The sequence below is a fragment of the Typopeltis vanoorti genome, chromosome 4 (genome assembly GCF_054136105.1).
Source record: "Typopeltis vanoorti isolate ZY-2024b chromosome 4, IOZ_Tvanoo_1.0, whole genome shotgun sequence".
NCBI classification, from domain to species: domain Eukaryota; kingdom Metazoa; phylum Arthropoda; class Arachnida; order Uropygi; family Thelyphonidae; genus Typopeltis; species Typopeltis vanoorti.
In genome coordinates this window covers 130334282-130356374 of record NC_143552.1, presented here as the reverse complement: position 1 = coordinate 130356374, position 22093 = coordinate 130334282, and the positions used below count along the sequence as shown (strand labels likewise).

Genomic DNA, 22093 nt, shown 5'->3' with positions numbered 1-22093 from the left:
TTGATGTTCCTCCCAGTAGTTTCTCGGAATGTAATTTCTTAACAGTTTTGAGAGGTCCTGCAAGTCCTTCTAAACCCTTCTGAATAAAGAAGTGTGACATTTTCACTATTGGCTTTTCACAAGGTGCATGGATGATCAAAAACACTGGTACATTTATACTAGTATCATATACCTTTTGTTTCTTCCTTCGGTTATTACCAACTGTATCTATGGTATCAGTACTTGGTTGGAATTTTGTTAGGCCACTAAAACGTTTGACAAAGAAGAATTCCTGCTCAAGGAGTTTTGGTTCAGCATCAGAGTTCTACACCTACCACAGAGCCTGACAATGATGCCCACTGACCAGCAAGTAATGACTGAGCTCAGGAGTGCAATGCCAGGGCTACCCTGGATGTAAATCCAGCATAACAGCAAGCCTTGGATCTTGACCGTGGACCATGGGGTGAGAGATTACTACAACACCATTGACCCTTACAGACAAGCCCACTAGCTGATTGATCCTGGTCGGGCCATCTAGGACCGCCCATCTTGCCTAAGCAGAGGCCAAAGTAGTGCAAGACTACCAGGATCCCCTTTTCTGGACTTATTAATATTCATCTAAATCATGCAGGATGTCGTCATCACCAGCCATTTTCCTCCATTCATAGTCCTCCATTAATTCCTATCTTGAGCCTTTCTATGCTACTGAATTCCTGCCATTTCTTTAATCTCAACCTCCCACTGTCTCTTTGGTCTTCCTGCATCTTTCTTTCTATCTCTAGGATACCTCTCTGATATCAATTATGAACATTTATGAGTGTCACCTTGCAATTTGACCTACCCACTGCCATTTCGATCTTGCAATGTCTGTTACAATGTCTCTCACCCTAGTCTGAGTTCTGATTGCACTTTCTATCTAGAATGGTAATATGGAGTAATGATCTTTCCATTTTCCTCTAGGTAAACCTAAACTTGTTGGTCAATTTTTTACTCAATGTCCATGTTTCACTTCCATATGTCATGACTGGAAGCATACAACTTTAAAATGTTTTTTTTTTAAAACAGATTGGAACGTGTCCTTTGAATGCTTGCATTTTCCAAAGGCTATCCAACCAAATTGAATTCCACGTATAATTTCTTGGAAAATAAACAATGAAAAGTTGTTCAGAGAGTGCTGAAGGGGAGAGAATGAAAAAAAAAATGTCATCATTCTGAGCCTGGAGTTCAATTATGGAGTGAACAGTGTATACATAAATGTCAATATTAGTGCATCACATCAGTGGGTCTAGTGAGAAAACTGCTTTCCATAAGGAGTTCCTCAGACTCAAAAGTCAGCTAATACTAATAATACCAGGTTTAGAAGGGGTGAACAAGGTCAATTCTGAATCAAAATAAAGGACTACATAGCATGACTCCTCCCCATCTCACTAACTATTGACTCTTTTATGATTTCCATCCTACTGACAAGAGAAAGGATGGGAAGGAGAAATAAAAGAAAGAAAGGACGTAATAGGTATTTTTTTGTTCTTTCTATGGTGCTTAAGGGTAAAAGCTGTATAACTGAGAGGAGACCTCCACATCGCCTTTAAAGGAATGCGGAGAACTGACCAGGGCTTCTGACCTAATGTCCAATCCTCATCTTCTCGTGGTGCACCCTGTTGGGTATCTACTTGGATACTGAACGAAAGAGGATGGGCTGGCAATTTGGGATTTAGCCGACCAAATTGTATTCTTATTGGTTAAACCAAAATAAAAAAAAGATGGTACAACATGACAAAATTTCATGCCGGCTGGGGCTTCGCCCGGTTAAACAAGGCCCCCATTGTTTTCATCATGAAAACAGGGCGAACAGCGAAAAGTCAGCAACTGGAACAAATCTGAAAACAAACCCCAAACTCAACATCACCAGAGTTAAAGAACGGTACTATCAACGTAAGAAGCCTGAATGGCAAAAAATTGGAACTAACTGAAGAATTAGATAAGTACCAGATCGACATAATAGGGGTGACTGAAACAAAAAAGACAAAAACTGGTGAGATCTTTCTGAGCAATAAATACAAAATGTTATATTCAGGCAATGACAATCAAGGGAAAGAAGGAGTAGGCATAGTATTCAACACAAAATACGAGACTAATCTTCTTGAATGGCAGTCAGTCTCAAGTAGAGTAATGTGGGCAAATATGAGAATGGGGAACTGGACAATAAAACTTATTTGTGGCTATGGTCCACAGAAGGTTCTACTAAGGTAGAAGTGGAGGAATTTTTTGAGGCTTTAGAAAAAGCAACTGACACAATGAAAAAGGAAAAGTTTGTCCTTGTTGGGGATCTAAATAGCAGAGTAGGAAATGATTGTGACACACAAATTCACATGGAGAGAAGAGGCTAGGAATAAGAAAAGTCTCATTGACTATGCTATTGTTGATAGTGATATTTTCTCTCTGGTGCAGGACACCAGAGTGTACATGGGATTTGAAATTGGAAGTGATCACTATTTAATCTTGAGCAGGATAAAATTGAATTTCATATTGAAAAAAATAATAACATGTAACAAAGTTTTAAAGCAGATAAAAGTTGAGCCTCTCAGGTGTGAACTGTAGACTAAAATACACAAAGATTATTGAAGAAAAAATGAAAGAGTTTGAGAACAGGAATGAAACCTTGGAGATTCAGTGGCAAACTCTGATGAAAACATTGATTGATTCTGCCAGAGAGGCTGTGGTGAAGTTGGCTGCAAGGATAGAAAAATCAAAACTGCATGGTGGACACAGGAAGTTAAAGAGGTAGTGAAGGAAAAGAAGAAAGCATACCAAAAGTTCCTGTCAAATAAGTCAGCTTGTGCTCTTAGAGAATATAGAGACAAATGCAAGAATGCTAAACACTGTGTAAAACTAACTAAACAAAAGTCATGGGAGGACTTTGGCAAGAATATAGAAAATAAATATCAAGAAGGTGGCAAAATATTCTGGAGGCTGTTGAAGAAGCTTAGGAATGGAGGAAAGAGTGCTGTAAAAGGAGTTAGAGATGATAAAGGTGACATGAAAATGGTAGAAAAAGATATCCTTGAAGTATGGAGTAATTACTTTGAAAAACTGCTAAATGAAACAAGCAGTGATGACAGCACAGTGGTAAAAAACACTGACCAGGCATGCAGTCAGGAATACATATCCATACTTGAAGTAGAAAAAGCCATCAAAGGCTTGAAATGTGGAAATTCAGCAGGAGTAGATGATATTCGATCAGAAATGCTGAAGTATGGTGGCATAAAAGTCTTACAGTGGCTGCACTTCATAGTTCAGAAAGCCTGGACAGAGGGACGAATTCCCGATGATTGCAATAGAGCTCTCATAGTACCCACATATAAAAAGGGAAATAAAACTGAATGTGAGAAATACAGAGGTATTTCCCTACTAAGTGTTCCTGGTAAGATATATGCAAGTATACTTGAGAAACGGTTGAGAAGAATTGTGGAAGAAAAGTTTGGTGAAGAACAAGCTGGATTCAGGTCAAATAGAGGCTGTCAGGATCAGATCTTCCCTTTACGACAAATAGTCGAGAAAGCATGGGAATATAACAAAGTTATATTCCCATGCTTTTCCGACTTCTAAACAAATCCGCTACTAGACTGCAAGATTCACTGACTAAATTGAATAACCGTTGTAATAGCTATGGTATGAAGGTCAGCAATAAAAAGACAAAGATAATAAAAATAGGCAGAATCTTTGAAACTGTCAACTGTGTTGTGAAGGGAGAACCTGTGGAACAAGTAAAACATTTCAGCTACTGAGGTACGATTTTTACTGAAGATGGTAAATTAAATATAGAAATAGACAACAGAATCAGCAAAGCTGGTATGGTGGGAAGTCAATTGAATAAATTCATATGGAATAAGAGAGAAATTAGTCGGAACACTAAATTAGCTGTATACAAGACAGTGTTCAAACCAGTTTTAACTTATGGATCTGAGAGCTGGGTCAGAAGTAAAACACTTGAAGACTAGATACCGCAGATATGAGTCCTGAGAAAGATTAGAGGCGTGAACAGATGGCATCAATGGCAATATCATATTAAAAACGAGGATATTAGGAAAGAACTTGATATTGTCAGCATCCAGGAATGCGTTACAGAGCTAATCTCAGGTGGTATGGTCACTTAAACAGAATGGGCGAGGAAAGATTAGCAAAACAAGTGTTCTCTGCCAGGTTGGCAGGAAAACGACCCAGAGGAAGACCAAGATATAGGTGGATTGATACGGTACAAAGTGCCTTAGACGATAGAAATATAAAATCTGATAATGTTATAGTCTCAACAAGTAACAGACCGATTTGGAGGAAAATTGTAGATAGGAAGTTAGTAATGATGTAATTTTTTTAATGTAGTACTGTCATATCCTGTACACCCCCCCACCTTGAAGGTACATGGCAGGAATTCGATGATGATGATTGTTCTTTCTGATACATGTGTATGTAATTTCTTTACCTATATAGCCAACATATACATATCCACAAATATCAAGAAGAAACTCTTTAGATTTTTTAATGCCACTGCATAGCTGATGACCAGAGACTGCTGATCTCATCACTATCCAGTAGATGTCCTTATCTAATGATAGCGATTAAAGTCATTCTTTACTAAGTTCTTTTGCCCTTCCAGGATTTTTTTTTTCTGGGGAGGGGGGGGATAGGGCAAAGGGATGAACTGCTAGTTAAGTTTGATTTCTGGGTGTTGTCATTCCATTTCTGAATTCTGAGCTGGAACTTGATTGCTTTGCTCATCCTATGTTTGTCTGTCTGGTTCACAAAGTTGCTTCAAAAATAATTTGTATGCCTGGGTTAGTGAGTGGACAGCACCTCCACTTTCCAAACAGTTTCGGGCTTGAATCTTCTTAGAAAATGAACTAAATCAACATTAAATCCAAGTAGCGTGTGCGTGCATGCATGCATGCATGCATACAGGATTGTGTGTGTGTGTGTGTGTGTGTGAGTGTGAGAGCGCGTGCATGCACGCGCTCACACACACACACACACAATCCTGTATGTGCACTGCAAAACAACTCTGTAACTATTCTACGTTTTCATTTGGTCATTCATTTTAATAAAGCTAATTAGCAACTCCATAGTAAAGTTAGAAGAATGATAGGACAATATGCTCTTCTACTGGAATAAGCCTAACAGATTCTCATCATAATGAGAAGGATCTTCATATGGACTTTTTCAATTAAAGGTAAGAAATAATTCTCATATGGAGATAGCATGGTTATTTCATCCAGCATACAGACAAAGTGGCCAGAGAATACATGCAATTAGCAAACAAAAATACAATTAGTGGTCACTAGATGACAGTGTGAATGGTGGATTAAGCAGTGGGCAGTGGATTGCATGGTCTAGAAATGCTCTCTCATAATGAATCCTTGGTCTCTATGGCAGTGTAACAATAATAATAATGCATTAAAAGATCATTTGTTCAAAAAAAGAAAAAATGAAAACAAGAGATGCATATATGAAATTAATAAGTGAATGTCTCAATAGAATATAACAACAAATATTAAGCATGATGCTCAAAAAGGATAAAATGGAAAGAAAAAAAAAGTTACCACCATATTTTTACATATTTAAGTCATATAACTAGCATAAAACAGCGATCTGAAAAAAATTAAAATTAATTATAATGAAAATTCATTATACCACAGGTATATTCCAATCTTCATCCAAATTGAAATCTGCCATTACATTATCAGGAAAGTCTGAGAAATCTATTTCATTTTCTAATAACATTGCTTCAGTTTCAGGTTCAATTTCTCCAGCTTCTCCTAAACTTTTGACCAAAGTACTAAAATAAAAAATGGGGAAAAACTATAAATTTAAAATTGCAAGCAATATTTTTTTAAGAGCAGTATTAAGAATATTAAGCAATAAAAGCAATATTAAGAATATTAGGGCTCAAATGCAAATCAATAAAAAAAGAAATTCAAGGCCCAGGAAATCTAGTATCTATTAATATTAATATTTATATCTAGGAGGAATGACTATGATCTTTTGTATATGCTTCAGAATACCCAGCAATATGCATAAAAAAAAAATTTTTTTTAAAAATTCAGATACGGGTGTTTTAAAAATGTAAGAGGAATAACTTGAATTATTAAACTATTTTCTGTGTTGGGAAATACAAAATTCATAATTTCTGTTGGTAGCATTGTAGTACTTGGACATTACCCAAAAGTTGAACAGGTTGTATTCATTAAGCATCCATTTTATTTTTCTTTTTGCTCATGAAATAACTTAATTAATAATGCTTCTCATTGATGTTTCTTTTCACATATTCTACAATAAAAAAAAAAAAAAGCCTTGTTTCAAAACCATTACATTTAACAGATCGGTTTCTCATTTTTGTCATTAAATATTAAATTTTCTGTTATAATTCAAGTGCAGATGAAGGCATGTAAAAGAAAAGCATATCTTCAATTCTACTTCAAAAGTAATATTAATTCTTGATCAGTGTCCAGAATGATAAGAATTTAATTGGGCCATTAATAGGATGGTAATGTACTTATATGAGTCAAGTCAATTCCACCTTCCTGTGATGTGACTTCTTTCCACATTTATGGAACCCTTGTCAGGGTTCCATTTGTGGAAAGTTGAAGGGAATGACATCAAGACTGCTAGGTGATAGATGATATTCATTTCCTGGTGAAACACAACCTTGCTTACTGAAGTATGTATGTATGCGATGTTTTGCACCCAATTTCTACCTTCCCCTCTTTACACATGAAACTTTTAGCAACTTGAACCATAACCTTTTAGATGTTTTTTTTTTTTAATAGATACATCTCTCAGTCAATCTTAGAATCCTGTCTTGTGGCAATACAATGGTGCCAAACGGTATGACCTCCCTGGGATTTCTAATATCTCTTTTCCATGGTCTGATTACTGTTTCTTTTCTCCTGATCCAAACACCTGTTCTGAAGAAGTGGAATAATCCATGCTAGAATGAAGCCTTCATTCCTCACTGTAACCCCCCCCCCACCACCATACCATACCAAGTCCTAGTTCTCCAAGAAGCATACCAAAGATAAAATTCCAAGATAAAAATTTAGTATATATTCAGTGTCTCATGTCAAAACCCAGGCTCCTCACTCAAGCTGCACTACAACACATAATAACTGTAAAAAACATTAACAAATCCAAAGCAGACTTTGGAAGAGCATAATGTTTGCCTCCTGATCAAATTGCAATAAAACCTTCTGATCCCTCTCCTGTTGAGGACAACTTCCATTTCTCCCACCTACATCCTGGTGATACTATAGTGTCATCACCTAAAGTTAAGGCAGACTTCTTGGCATTAGTCTTTTCTTACAACTGTTTTAGACACAGACAAGAGAACTTTGCTTTTACTATGCCATGAACTGCTCACAGTGCATCCACTATTTTTTTTTTTTTCCACAAGATTATCAGAAAAATCCTCAATAAACCTTGAAAGTTTAGAAAGTTTATTTTTCACTTGGTTAGAGTATAATAAATTTAGTTTAATCCTTTATCCAAGTGCGAGCACACAGTGAACAACCTTTCGTGTATGGGAGTGATTAAAAAAAAAACTAGGACTTTTCAATGATCAAAACACAAGCTGCTTTCAATTTTGAATTTTGCCCCTCTAGAACAACAACTGGATTAAACTAAATTTATTATACTCTAACCAAGTGAAAAATAAACTTTCAACATCTTTCTCTAAATCCAGAGTACTTTATTAAAAAAGGGTGGTACACCATTTGGCAACTCCTATAGGTAGAGATGACCTGCTAATGCTTCTGCCTGGTATCTCCACTTGGGCCTGGCTCCCACTGAAGAGACCTCAATAAAGGTCGAAACTAGTCTGGGTTGTGGCCTTTCCCTTAATGCATAACATTAGACATATCCGCAAGGAGATGTGTTTTGCATTATGGGAAATACTGATATAGGAGTGTTGGTAGCTTACTCCACCTTTGCAAGGAGTTTTCTGGTGTTGTACCACTTTACCCCAGTCCTGAAGATACTTTCAGGTGCAAACTTTGTTTGCTCACACTTGGACAAAGGATTAAACTAAATTTATTATTCAATAAACCTTGATATTGATAAGTTCCCCTAGTCTAGTTGAGATCTCTTAAATTGTTCTAAATCATACTCCAGCATCAACAGCCATCCTATGCAGGGCTGACCCTAGGAATTTTGCCACCCCATGCAATAGCATAATTTGCTGCCCCTTCCCCTTAAAAAAAAAAAAACTCGTTTAATGAAGTCTTAAAAGCCATGATGTTAAGCTAGGCTTCAACACGTCTGATCATAAATTCTAAATAGTAGCATTATCTAATGAAAAATGATCATAAACTAATATTTTTTACAGAAATATAGAGACAATTAACCCTTTAACAGTGGAATTTTGTTCTGAAAATGTGCATTTGCATGGGTAATTAAAATCAAATCAATTTACTCTGCGTTTGACGAGTATACTCATCAAATGCAGAGTAAATGCACCTGCTGTAAATTTTAATTAAATTAAAACAAAGTGCCAATTATTAAAAGTTAGTTTGTTTGAAAAATCAATAATTTTAATGCTCCAAAATTCATGAATATCACAAATACTATCAACACAACCTGAAAAATGTTGTTTTTTAAAAAACATGAAAAATCCATGAACATAGAAAAAAGTATAGCAATTTGTGGTACAATTATAGTTTATAAAAATCGGATTCGACTTGCTAAAAAAACACTACAAATTAGAAGTACGTTTTGAGAGTTTTTCATAGAGTTTTCATTATTTTCTGGGGAAAATTAGGCACCGTTTGCACAGTTCTCACAAGAAATTATTTGAATTGCATGCAATGGTATTTTTTAATTTTTACTAAAATTTTAATTTTTGTCACAAAGGGTAATTTATTTTTTCACATGACAAGTGTATTCGTCATTACCCAAGAAGTGGTCATTACTAAAAAATGACAAGTATACTCATCGAACATCATTAAAAGGTTAAAAGAAAGAAAGAAAGAAAATAATGTATTACCATTAATTAACATGTAAGTAATGCTCATCACGTCATGTAGAATGAAGAACTGCTAAATCACTATGGTAAATATAATATTTATCATAGTGATAATTATGGTAAATTATATTTACCATAGTTATGGTAAATATAAAAAAATTATATTTACCATAACTATGGTAAATATAATTTTTTTAGATTTTAGAACATGTCTTAACATAAGTTAATTTACATTTTCACTATTAAAATGTATACCTGCTGTTTAAAACAAAACTTTTCTTGCTTTCATATTTGCAAAATCACAAATTAGGCTAGTTTAGTCTAATTTCTGACCAAATTTATGTTCGATTGAAATTATGGCAAGACCTTCCAATCATGTTTTGGCCATTGTAGAACTTAAATAAGTTTTAATAAGCTTTAGTTTTGAAAGATTACGCTCGCCGCTTGGGAAAAGACAGCATCTGCATTTAAAGTATCGTTGAAGATTACTTCAGGACCGAAGTATGGAATGAGCAGAATTCCCTGGGCTCGTGCCGATGTAAAACACGAAAAGATCCAGTCATCACATCACTGTGGACTGGTCAGATTCTCGCTCACACATTCTTGCTCAGTAACAACAGAAATTGCACATGGAAAACAGAATTACAATCATTGTCACATCGCACAAAATTTCAATTTAATTTAATCATTCTGAAATTTTATATATAATCTTGTAATTCTATATCATTAAGAATATGTTACTGTACTTTCATTAAGCAATTTTGATAAATATGCACATATTTTAATCTCAGGTCAAGGTCATCTCATGGTCAACAATGGAATCGGAAATAAATGCAAGATAGAAGGTGTTCTGCTATTGTCACGTCGTCTGATATTAACACTGAAAGTGCATAATTGAGAGCAACAAAATACATTATTATGATCTTTAAAAAATATACAGTACATGAAGTTTTATTATGTAAAAATTTAACAACATCCTGAAGTCTGGTTTCAACAGTGAAGGAATAAATGACTTTTTTATGATTTATTTTTCATATAGTTTAGGCCAATATTTTGCCACCCCTGATCTTGTATATCACCTATACAAGCTATTCTCATCTGTCTGAAAAATGGGAGATAAATTAACCATTATATGATCACCTCAATATGCTCAAAAGTTATGGAGCAGATCATTAACGACCAGCTTCTTCATTATTTGAAGACTCATCAATCAATCAGTAATCGCCAATATGGATTTTACCACTATCATTACATCGCAGTTCACTTAGATAATCTTACTAACCTCTGGACACAAGTCAGAGAAAAGTTTGGAGAAATTCTTGTGATTGCACTGATATTTCTAAGCCATTTAACTACCAGTGTGGATCAAACCTGCTCTCCAACCAACAGGTTGAGGGTTTGACATGGATATTTGTGATTGTCTTTAGGTGGGAGATGAATTTCCTTATGCAGTGTGAGACTATCACTCTGCTTAATGTATGCCTGAACTGTCTTGAAAGTTCAATGTCTGATCTCTAGAGCTCAGTTTCTAGGTTATGAAAAATAAATAAATTAAAAAAATACAAAACTATACAAAATTAATAAAAAATAGAAAGAAATTCTTAGCTCATCCATGGTACTAATGTACTCTAGGTTTGCAACCTTTCGTGAATGGGAGTGATTAAAAAAAAACTAGGACTTTTCAATGATCAAAACACAAGCTGCTTTCAATTTTGAATTTTGCCCCTCACTTGGAGACAAAACATTAAAAATTGTTTCTGCTAGAAAGTGTATTACTGTCTTGTGATGGGGGGGGGGGGGGGGAAGAAGGTTGAAGCAATTCATGAATTCACCAAAAGTATTGTGAAAGGGACAACAAGAATTTGTAAAGACATGCAAAGACTTAAGAAAGTTGAAACAACCAATTAATTTATTCTGTATGTGCCAAGGAACAGACACCATTTCTGAAACATAACACAAAGTGCATACCAGCCACATCACTTTGATGACTAGCAAAGGGACTAGATTAAGGAAGGATGATGAGCTCAGATCCTATAAAGAAAACGTACCTCTTCGTCCAATAGTTGATGGAAGATCCTCACCTACGTACTTACTAGCAAAGCATCTGGCAAAATTAATGAAAGGAACAATTAGACACACACAGAGACCTACATTAAAAACTCTCAACAATTTGTAGAAAAAATCAAGAGTATTAAAATATCAGAAACAGACATTATGGCTAGTCTTGATGTAGTGTCCTTATTCACTAATGTACCGATCGTAGAAGTAGCCAACATTCTGAAAGATCTTTACCCTCAAGACATCACACAGTTGTTTCATCATTGCCTGAAATCAAATTTCTTCAAATTTAACAACACTGTATACAAACAATCGGAAGGTCTAGCCATGGGTAGCCCCCTGTCACCACCATGTGCAGACCTTTTAATGGAAAAACTCGAAAAGGATATTCTTTCCACATTTTACCAAAACTGGCAATTTGGTGGAGATATGTCGATGACGTGTTCATCGTCTGGAAGGATACCATGGAAAATCTTCTCGTATTTCTAAACAAAATCAACTCACTACACAGTAAGATCAAATTCACTATAGAACTAGAAAATAACAAAGAACTTCCTTTTCTTGACATCCTAGTGAGGAGAGAAGATAAAAATATCCAACTGTCCATTTACAAGAAACCCACAGATACAGGTAGATATCTACATTATTCGTCCAACCATTATAGATCACAAAAAACACAGCATCATTCACATGCTCCGTAATAGAGCCTTAAGGTCTATTTCAAAAGAAGCAGATGTACAGAGAGAACTGTCACTAATAGCTAACACTCTATCTCTTAATGGATACCCTTCTAACATTTTAAACAAATGGCTATTTAAAGACAACAACCAACAACGTGTTACGGTGCCCCAATATGTGTCCACAGCTGTCATTCCATATATTAATTCAGTGTCCACAAAATTGGCGAAAATGTTAAAAGCTCATAACATCAGAGTGGTTTTTAAACCAACTACCATGATCAGACAAATCTTAAGATCACCCAAAGATGAGGTACCTTGCTTCAAATTTCCTGGAGTATACGAAATTCCATGCACGTGTGGCCTTTCTTACATTGGTCAGACTTCTAGAAGTTTTGAAATAAGACAGAAGGAACATGTGGGGGATGTCAATCATAATAGAATCATCACATCTGGTTTAGCTCATCATTTCTCAACATCAAATCACGTTATAGATTGGAAAACAGTTCTATGCCTTACATCGAGAATGACTACAGACACAGAACTTTAAAAGAAGTAGCTGTGGTATTACGCGCAGGCAATAATTTAAATAGAAATCAAGGTATTATTCTTAAAGACATATGGAAAAATCTCATCATCTCTCTCAGTTCAACAGAACTACAATATGCACACAATACGTGGTCATGTACCAGATTCTGACTGAAGCATTCGAACACATGCACGCCATCAAACACGAATGATCAAATGTAACGGCCTAACAGTTACTAAAGTGTATGTTTTAAATGTAACTTAATGCATTTGTTTTCACAAAGTCATCACAGTTTCCCTGCACTTCTCTTAAAATAAAAGCTGTGAGTACATCCAATTCATCAACCGCTGTTATCACATCAATCGATGTCGCCTCTACCATGACAATATCTTCACTTAGATGATATACTCTTGCAAACTGGTCACTCAGTAGCTCAACAATTCCATCTGCCTATGTGACCTATAAGTTGCAGCCATATCTACTCTAATCTCCCTGAAAATACTAAATCCATCACATTCTCCCTGTAACCACATTGTCTGTTGTTAACCAAGTCTCACTAATGCTTGTAGAAGTTCATGTCTGTAGGAGTTGAGTAAGCAAGATATCTAGGAAAGTAATGGTAATGTCATTTTCTTTCTCTATATTAAATTTAAATATGAGGTGAAGAATAATTTATTTTTTTATTTTTTGAGGAAGGTCAAATCAAATTCTGAATAAGTACAAGAGACAAAAACTTCATTACCATAGCAGACTCCAAAGTAATAGCTCAGTCTAAAGTTGTTGAGTAATTATGATTATGACCTCTTGACTTAGGTGGCAGACAGAATTTTCAGTAAAAAGGGTAGGAGATGGAACGTGGAACAAAAAGGCTGCTTAAGTGATTATGATAAGCTTAAAATCCAGCTTGCAGTAGTGGCATATCATAAGAATCTACAAGGAAGAATAGCGCATGAGTAATGGTCAATGGGTGTCTGAATGGAGCAATATCAGATTGGATAACCAAGATTCTCATCCCATTCATCTGCCATATCCTATCCAGGAGGTTGACTACCATAATGTGACTGATGGTTAAGTAAGGACATAACAACATGTGGTGAGGAACCTATCTCTTCCGCATATTGTCGTAACTATTCATGGCTGTAAATCCATGTGTGTCCTCCTATTCTAGGGGGACAAAAAAAAAACAGTTTCCAGGTGAAAAAACTCCCTACTTCTGTATGAGACCGGCTAACTCACCTTTAGTCAAAAGAGACCAGATAAAGGTTCCTCATGTCATGGACAGGAATCGAACCAAGGTCTTTCTGACCAAAGGGCTTCGTCTATACCAACTCAACGACAGAGAGTCTATCCAAGAGTAGAAGCATAAATTAAGTAGGAGTGAGTTAGATATATGGGTATCGTTAAGCAGAGCATTGTGGAGAGTACATAAGGAGAAAGGTAGCAAGATCATGAACAGCATACAAGGCATCTGATGCTAAATAAAGGTAAAGCAAATTATGAGAGCAAATTAGTGAGAAGACGAAAAAGAAATCCAGTAGAGCCAAAAGAAAGCAAAAGAAATCCTGTTAAAAAAACGTTTAATTTTCTTGACCAAAAAGCTCTGGAAAGACTTTTATTGGGATTATATTGATCAAGTGCATATAATAAACAACTAAGTTATACCAACTAAGTCAGTTGGCATCTTCAGGGTACATAACTGATGTAGGCACTAAAAAGTAAAAAACTGTTACAAACTATAATCAACCGATTCCAATTATATTAAACAAAGAACAGAGCACGTACAATACATTCATAGAGCGTGGATGATATCACTTGTTGTTATTTAGGAACGTTCTATAGTTGGCACTATAATTCAGTTCTGGCGAGTTGAAGGATCTGATAAGGCTCTTCCAGATCACGGGCAAGATTAGTCCTTGGTTCCTGTTAAGGTTTTGTATACAGCAGGCAACTGTTGTGGCCTCCTTAAAAATTTAGGAGCGGAAGTCCTCCTCCATGTAAGGAATTGTGCTTCTATCTCACTTTATGGTAGGGTTTGTTCTTGAGAAATGAAAAGCTAACCCCGATTTTTCTTCTCTGTTATTATTGACGTCACCTATGTGTTCTTTTTGCCTAATTTCAAAGCTCCTTGAAGTTTGGCCGATGTAATTCAAGCCGCACGAGCATGGTATGTTATAAACTCCAGCATATTTGGAGTTTGGAAACTGTCCCTAAGTATGGAATGACGATGGTAGAAATATAATGTACATCATCTTGTTGTCTTTGTCGGGGTTCAGAGAAAAGAATCTTGTAGACGAGTCTTTGAGGAAATCCATTCATGGTAAGGTTGGTGGATATCAGGGATAGTTCTTCCTGGAGGTCTTGTTGATCTGTTGTAAGGAGAGAGGCACGATTCTTCAACATGTGTACAATACTAAGTTTCTGAGAAATGTGGTGTGAGGAAGTGAAATGTAAATAACGTCCTGTATTGGTAGGTTTGCAGTAAACTGAGAAGTTGATACCACCATTTGGAAGCTTCTTAATTAAAGTGTCCAGAAATGATAATTGGTTATCTTCTTCAAGTTCTAGAGTGAATTTGATTGTGTGGTGTAGAGAGTTGATTTTGTTAAGAAAGTCAAACAGGTCCTTTTTTGTGTGGTTCCAAACGATAAAGATATCGTCCGCATATCTCCACCATATATCTGTGGGTTTAGGGTCTGTTTGAGTTAAGATTTTACTTTCAAAATCCTCCATAAAGAGATCAGCACAAGATGGAGAGAGGGGCTATCCATTGCAAGCCCAGTCAATTGTTGATATATGGTTTTATTCCATAAGAAAAAGTTTGATGTTAAACAATGACGGAACAGAGAAGTAATGTCTTGTGGGAGCAAACTTCCTAAAATGTTGATGACTTCCTCCACAGGGATGGTAGTGAATAGAGATGTAGCATCCAGGCTGGCGAGTAAATCCGTATTGAAGATAGAGATGTTGTTCAGTTTCTCAACGAAATGTTGCGAATTTCGTATATAAGTGTCTGAATTATGGATGTGAGGTTTGAGGAGGCCTGCCAGGTGTTTAGATAACAGATAAGTTGATTTGGAAGACCCTTATCAGATCCTTCAACTCGCCAGAACTGAATTATAGTGCCAACTATAGAATGTTCCTAAATAACAACAAGTGATATCATCCACGCTCTATGAATGTATTGTATGCGCTCTGTTCTTTATTTAATATAATTGGAATCGGTTGATTATAGTTTGTAACAGTTTTTTACTTTTTAGTGCCGTATATCAGTTATGTACCCTGAAGATGCCAACAGACTTAGTTGGTGAAACTAGTTGGTATAACTTGGTTGTTTATTATATGCACTTGATCAATATAATCCCAATAAAAGTCTTTCCAAAAGAAATCCTTTTACTTTCTCTATGCAGCAAGTAAAAAGAAAAATTACTATGGAAGGATAATTTTAATCTAAAACTGAAACTAGGGAGGTGACAGCAGCAGATGAACTGAAGGTAGTTAGGATAATGAAGAATTTCAAAGTAAATACTACCATGGGATTAGGTGGGATGGGATAATAGTCTGAGCATTAGGAAAATGTAAAAAGGAATTGGCATTATCTCTGACTAAGTAGTTTAAATCTCACCTCCAGTAAGGTTTCAATGGAATGTAAGCAAGGCGAATTACAGACCAATCATTATCTTGAGAACAGTGGCAAAGGTATTGGAAAAGTTGGCCAAAGGCAAAATTCTGGAATGGATGGATAGAGAAGAATATGACATTAACGCTATAGTGGATAACAAAGCTTTGTAAAGGGTAGGTCACTTCAGTAATTTATCACTTTTTTTTTTTTTTTAAACAATATAGTGACAGCTGTGTGAGAAAAAGGGAATAGTTACATGATGATACTGCTGGATTTGGGCAGGCATTAGAGGGGGGGATACTATGTGGAATTCTGTTACACAAATAGCAGCATATTGGGATGGATAAGAAGCTGATAATATGTCTACAAGAGTGGCTGATGAAGATATACTAAAAAGCAGGCAAGTGACAAGCAGAATGTTGCAGAGCTCTGAGCTTGTACTACTCCTATATATATATATATATATATATATATTAGATTTTTATGCTAACATGTTTGCACCAGGCTATGTTTCGCACATCTTGCATCTGACATTAGCTCATTTTACCTCATAACATGTCCTTTCCACTTCAGGCAGATGCATGGGCACATTTCTGAGCATTCTGTAAGACACACACACACACACACACACGTGTGTGTGTGTGTGCGACATGAAAATTTCAAGTTTTTTCAGGAATTTTCCTGTAAAACTAATGCTTATGAACTGTCTTCAAAGTATAAAAAATCTCTCGAAAATAATGTTTTCATATTTAGAAGTTATATATAACATTTACTTTTTAAAATATTTTAAAATGTATGGTTATACCATCACACATTATCTATAAAATATCAAAAAAGACAATCATTGCAATCACTAATTATCCCTTTCATCTCTATAAAGTTATAGAGTTGAAATTGTATTCATTTTAAATATTGATGCTGAATATGACTGTTTATGTAAATATGGTGTTGTTGGTGTTGATTCCCTCTAGTACAGTAATGAGAAATAAATTAAAAATATAGAAAACCAGAGTTGTCATTTTTTTAATAAAATAATCAAATTCTTTCTTTTTTGAATCACTCCAGAAAAAAAAAAAAAAAAAAAAAATTGAAATCATCCACTACGATATTTCTCATATTTCAGTCTCAAGCCTCGATCTTCTGATAATTTGCTAGGCTTGGATCCTGAAAGATTAGCAAAGCTTACTTTGCTAATCATTTAGGATTAGTAGATTTTCCTTGAATTACCAAAACCTAGTTGGTTTCTTTCTTGGTTAAAGAATAGAAAGAACAGATGTTAGATAATCAAAAATTTTTAGAAAAAATTTCCCTTTCTATATTTCCTGCTAAGTAATACTTTGTTTTGCTTGCACCTATGGTGTTGCTAATTTTTGTGCATGGGGAGGGGGAGAGAAAGAGGATTTTTTTTATTATATACAGTTTCATTACATTCCAAATAAAAATACATCTTAATGCATACAATATTAATCCATCTATGTTTTATACAAAGAAAACATCAACGACATTTTAGAACAATCTCACAGGTAACATACAGCTGTTTGCTGATGATAGAAAGATTGGCAGGGTAATCAGGAATGTGGCTGCTATGCAGTAGTACTTGAAGAATGATTTGAATAGGCTGGAATTGTTGGCATGATAAGGCTGGCAGTTCAATGTTGTTAAATGTATAAAGTTACAGTTTGGTGTAATGCAGAATCCAATGGTATATTATATTGGTGAAATTATGCTAGAAGAAACTGACCAGGCTGTGAATCTTGGAGTTTAAGCAGATAGGAAGTTGAAGTTCAAGGGCCGTATAGTAAAGATTGCAAATACAACTCAGAAGATACTTTCAATCCAGTCATTTTACATCTTTACAGGATACAATAAAGACATGATGCCTTGATACGACCCCACTTTGACTACTGTGTGCAGGTCTAGTCTCCATGGCAATGTTGATACTGTGAAGAGAATGAAAAGGAGTGTGTTATCAGGATTGCAAATAAACGTGGACTGCAGACACTAACAAATCTCTTGTCCTCTTCCTATCCTCCATAAAATTTTTAATTTTTTTTTTTCTTGGGATTTTTCTCTTATAGCAAAAATCTACCTCTAATCCACTTCTTGACTGCATTCATTTTCAACTAACATGGATACCCTCTTGTCCTCTTTCCACCTTCCATAAAATGAAAAATTTTATGGAGAATGGAAAGAGGACAAGAGATTAGCTAGTGTCTACAGTCCACATTCATGCAGATTGCAATGGGTTGCCTTTGGAGGTAGTGAGTGCAGGGAGTGCGAGTGAATTCAAGAATAGGTAGAATAGATGGTGGTGATATTTGCAATCAAGAGAGAGCAGCAGAAGAAACAGTCCCAGAGACAGAGAAGCCGAAGAAGGGAGGGGGAGAATCTCACAGAAGATATTAAAGTTAATTCAAAAGAAAAGAGCATTAAAGAATAGGAGAAAGATTTCTATGAAGTAAAGAATGAAGTTAGAAGAGACAAATCAAAATGGCTAGAGGAACATTGTGAGGATATAAATAAATACTATGGTGAATACAGAACAACAGAAGTATACAAGATGACAAGAAACATGGAGCACAATACAGAGTGCCAGCTTTTACGGTTTTCTTTATTGGGTTCCATTTCTTGTTGATGTTTCTGATCATCTTGTATATTTCTCTTGTTTTGTATTTGCCATAGTATTTATTGATATTCTCGCACTGTTCCTATAGGGTGAACACAGAAAAAATAGGAGAGAGAGATGAACAAGATACTGCTCCAAGTTGGTGCAAGAATTTTAATTTTTGCACCAACCTCATCTCAGCAACACAGAGAGATGCTGAAGTTTAAAAGAGGTTAACTGATGGAAATATCACCACAAGAGACAAATATACTGAGGGATGAGATTGTAAAGGCATTAAAGCATCTGAAGAACCATAAAACTCCCAGAGAATGATGAGATTACTGGGGAGATATTGAAACATGTGATAAAGTGATGATGCATGAAATACACCAGTTGTGTAACACTGAATGGGATGAAGGCAAAGCATCAAACCAATGAGGGACAAGATCAATTCTAATATCCATTCACAAAAAGGAAACCAAAATGGATTGCAAGAATAACAGAACATTGATCATGTAGGAAAAGTACCTATGATGATATTAACAGAAAGACTAAGGAAACAAATGTAAGAGAATATAGAAGAGCAGGCAGGATTTAAGAGACAAGGAGTGCTGTGAACCAAATATCAATGTTAAGCTAAACTGTGGAGAAAGCTCTAAGTAAAAATAAAAATATTCAGGCCTGCTTTTGTTGCCTTTCAGAAAACATTTAACAATATAGATCAGAAAGTGGCATGGGTTGTACTCAAATCTTATGGAGTGGAAAGAAACTTAACATGTTTATTGCAGAATATCAACGATAATGCACAGACTGCTGTGAGAAATTGTGGAGAAATAGGAAGATGATTCCAGAAAAGAAGAAACATGAGACAAGGAAACCAAATCCATCATCAATCATCATTATTCTCGATCATCGTCATCGTGCTTTTGGAAAGAACAATGGATATCATAAAGAAGAATGCATGGAATTCAATTCAATACAAAAATTTCAATTCAATACAAAAATCAATAATTTATGATTTGTAGATGACATTCTCATTACTGAAGATGATGAACTAGTAAGAACAGTGTTGAAAGTAAGTGAAAGAAATATGGGCTGATAAAAATAAATAAATAAATAAAAAATTTGGGGAGAGGGACGGAGGGGGAAGAGAGAGAGCAAGAGAATGAAAAAAGCAAATAAAGGTCAATGACATGAACTGGAAGAGATTAGGAATTTCACATACCTACAGTGTAACATGATGCACAATTTAGACCATAAAAAAAAAATCTTGAATAACAAAAGGGAAAGTAAATCTACAGGCAACTGGGAAGATATGGAAAAATAAATCAGTGGTCCTTGCCACAAAGCTGAGACTGCTGGAAACATGCATATTCACAGGCACTCTCTCTCTCTATGGTTGTAAGAAATGGGTAATGATTAAAGACTGTGTTGTGTGTGTGTGTGTGTGTGTGTTACGAATATTGGCTTTTGAAGGAACATGTTACAGAAAGATTTTATGAACTGGATGGGCTCATAAAAGGTAACAAATTAATAATTGCATGGAAAAGTAAACTACAAATAGAATGTAATGTAGAAAATAATTCAAAGGAAACTAAAGCTTTTTGGACACATCTGCAGGATGGATAACAGTGGAAAAATCGAAATTGATGTTTGGTACAATAGACAGCAAAAACAGAAGAGGGTGGACAAGGGGAGGAGTGTGGAAAGAGATTGCAGGATTTCATTCACCTGGCAATGAGCAGAGAGAAATGGCAAAGAATGGCAAAAAGCAAGTACTGATGATGATATTTTCTTCACTTAACTTTCCATTGTTGCCTTCCTGTTCTTTAAGAACAAGAAAGTAGCATGCTTTGTAAATCTTTATTGCATACAAGCAGCATGGAAACATTTTAAATCAGCACAAATGTTCTGATAATACTTATTGTATTTTCTTCTTCCAACAGCTTAGACATATTTTCAAAATATCTCCTTCATACATGTTGACTGCATGAAAAGTATGAAGGCTTCTTGTTACTGTTAGGAAACGAATCTGCGTTTATATTGCTTTAGGAAGATTGGCAAAACAAGTGCCAATCTTTCAGCTCATGAACTCATTCATTTTTTTAAATTAAATTAAATTTAATTTAATGTAATTAAAGATTTTGTTTCTATTTCTACAAACAGAAATGTTTGTTCTTGAGGCTAATATATTCCATTAAACAACAAATTACATGATAACCACAGTAAACTTTAATGATATGAAAGTAAAGATATTTTGTACTGAAAATAACAGTACATCATTAGTGCATCAAAACAAGCAATTCAAAGAAATGGGAATACAAGGTACATACAATAATCGGTTTACCAATTAAAAATGGTTGCTGCGTGCTAGAAATTAATGTATTAATAAATAATATGAAAACATTACTTACTATTATAATAACGGAATTAACTCACGTAAAATATTCTTTATTAGTAGAATTTTTGCCGGAGTATAGGCGGTTAATAAATGTGAAAGAAATTTAGCAATTCTATAGGTGGGAGAGTCAATACAATTCACAATAATTCTTACTCAATAACCTTTTTTTATGGATTTTTGGGAGACCATATAAATGAGGAATTCTTCCAAAATGAGTGCATAACTTATCCAAAGTATTTTGATCCCAACTAAGAACCTTCATCAAGCAGTTTATTTAATTGTTTAATTTTCATATTATTCATTAATATATTAATTTCTAGCACATAGCAACCATTTTTAATTGGTAAACCGATTGTTGTATGTACTTTATATTCCTGTTTTTTTATTTGCTTGTTTCTATGTCCTGATGATGTACTGTTAATTATTAAAGTTAATTTCTATGGTTATTGTGTAATTGTGTTTATAGTTATGCCACAGGTTCCTATAAGATTCGAATAAATTCCATTGTTGAAGATGAGATCCAAGCAGTTCAAATTATTGTTCAGATAAATTCAATTTCTAACAGAGCTCATTTAATTCCTTCTGTTCAATCAGCTGAGGTTTGTTCACATCTTTATAAATCTATTGTCTATTGATGATGACTTTCTATCTCCACCACAAGCAGAAGGTTCATATGTTAGTATTATGGTGATGGAATAGCAAAAGAGCTATTGGTTTTTTTAGCAGATTTTATTTGGGTAGAATGTCTGAAGTTTTTCATAAAAAAAATTCAGATACATTTAAACAAAAGTACTAATCTGTTATGTAGTCTTTGGTTCTCTCCAAAATATTGGCCCCCTATCCCTGCAAAAAAAAAAAAAAAAAAAAAAAAAAAAAAAAAAAGAGAGAGAGAGAGAGTTGTAGACCAACTTTTCCTGTATAAACGAGTAAATTAACTTTACACATGTACAGCAATAATGAAGAGTCAATTTTCTAATTTTAGTATACTATTTCGCATCCAAAGTAATAAAAGCAAGTACAGTGCAAATAATGCCATTATGTAATAATGAACCATACAGATAAACTTTGACAACTTTTCAACTTGTCAATTTTTACAAAATGTGATGGCTATAAAACTTGTGTTATAGCCTTTACATTTTAAATGATATAGCAATGATTCTAACACACTTTGTTTTTGTTAAAAAATTTTTTTAACAAAAACAATTTATTAAATTTATT

General features: G+C 34.8%; 1 protein-coding gene across 3 annotated transcripts in view; it reads right to left on the bottom strand.

The window, feature by feature from the left end:
• Positions 1-22093, bottom strand: part of Dis3l2 (Dis3 like 3'-5' exoribonuclease 2) — a 592606-nt gene that overhangs the window by 268328 nt on the left and 302185 nt on the right. For all 3 annotated transcript variants that reach the window (XM_090392002.1, XM_090392000.1, XM_090392001.1), the window contains exon 11: positions 5662-5806. In XM_090392002.1, the coding sequence (XP_090248128.1) occupies positions 5662-5806 (145 nt within the window). The remainder of the gene's footprint in view (positions 1-5661; positions 5807-22093) is intronic.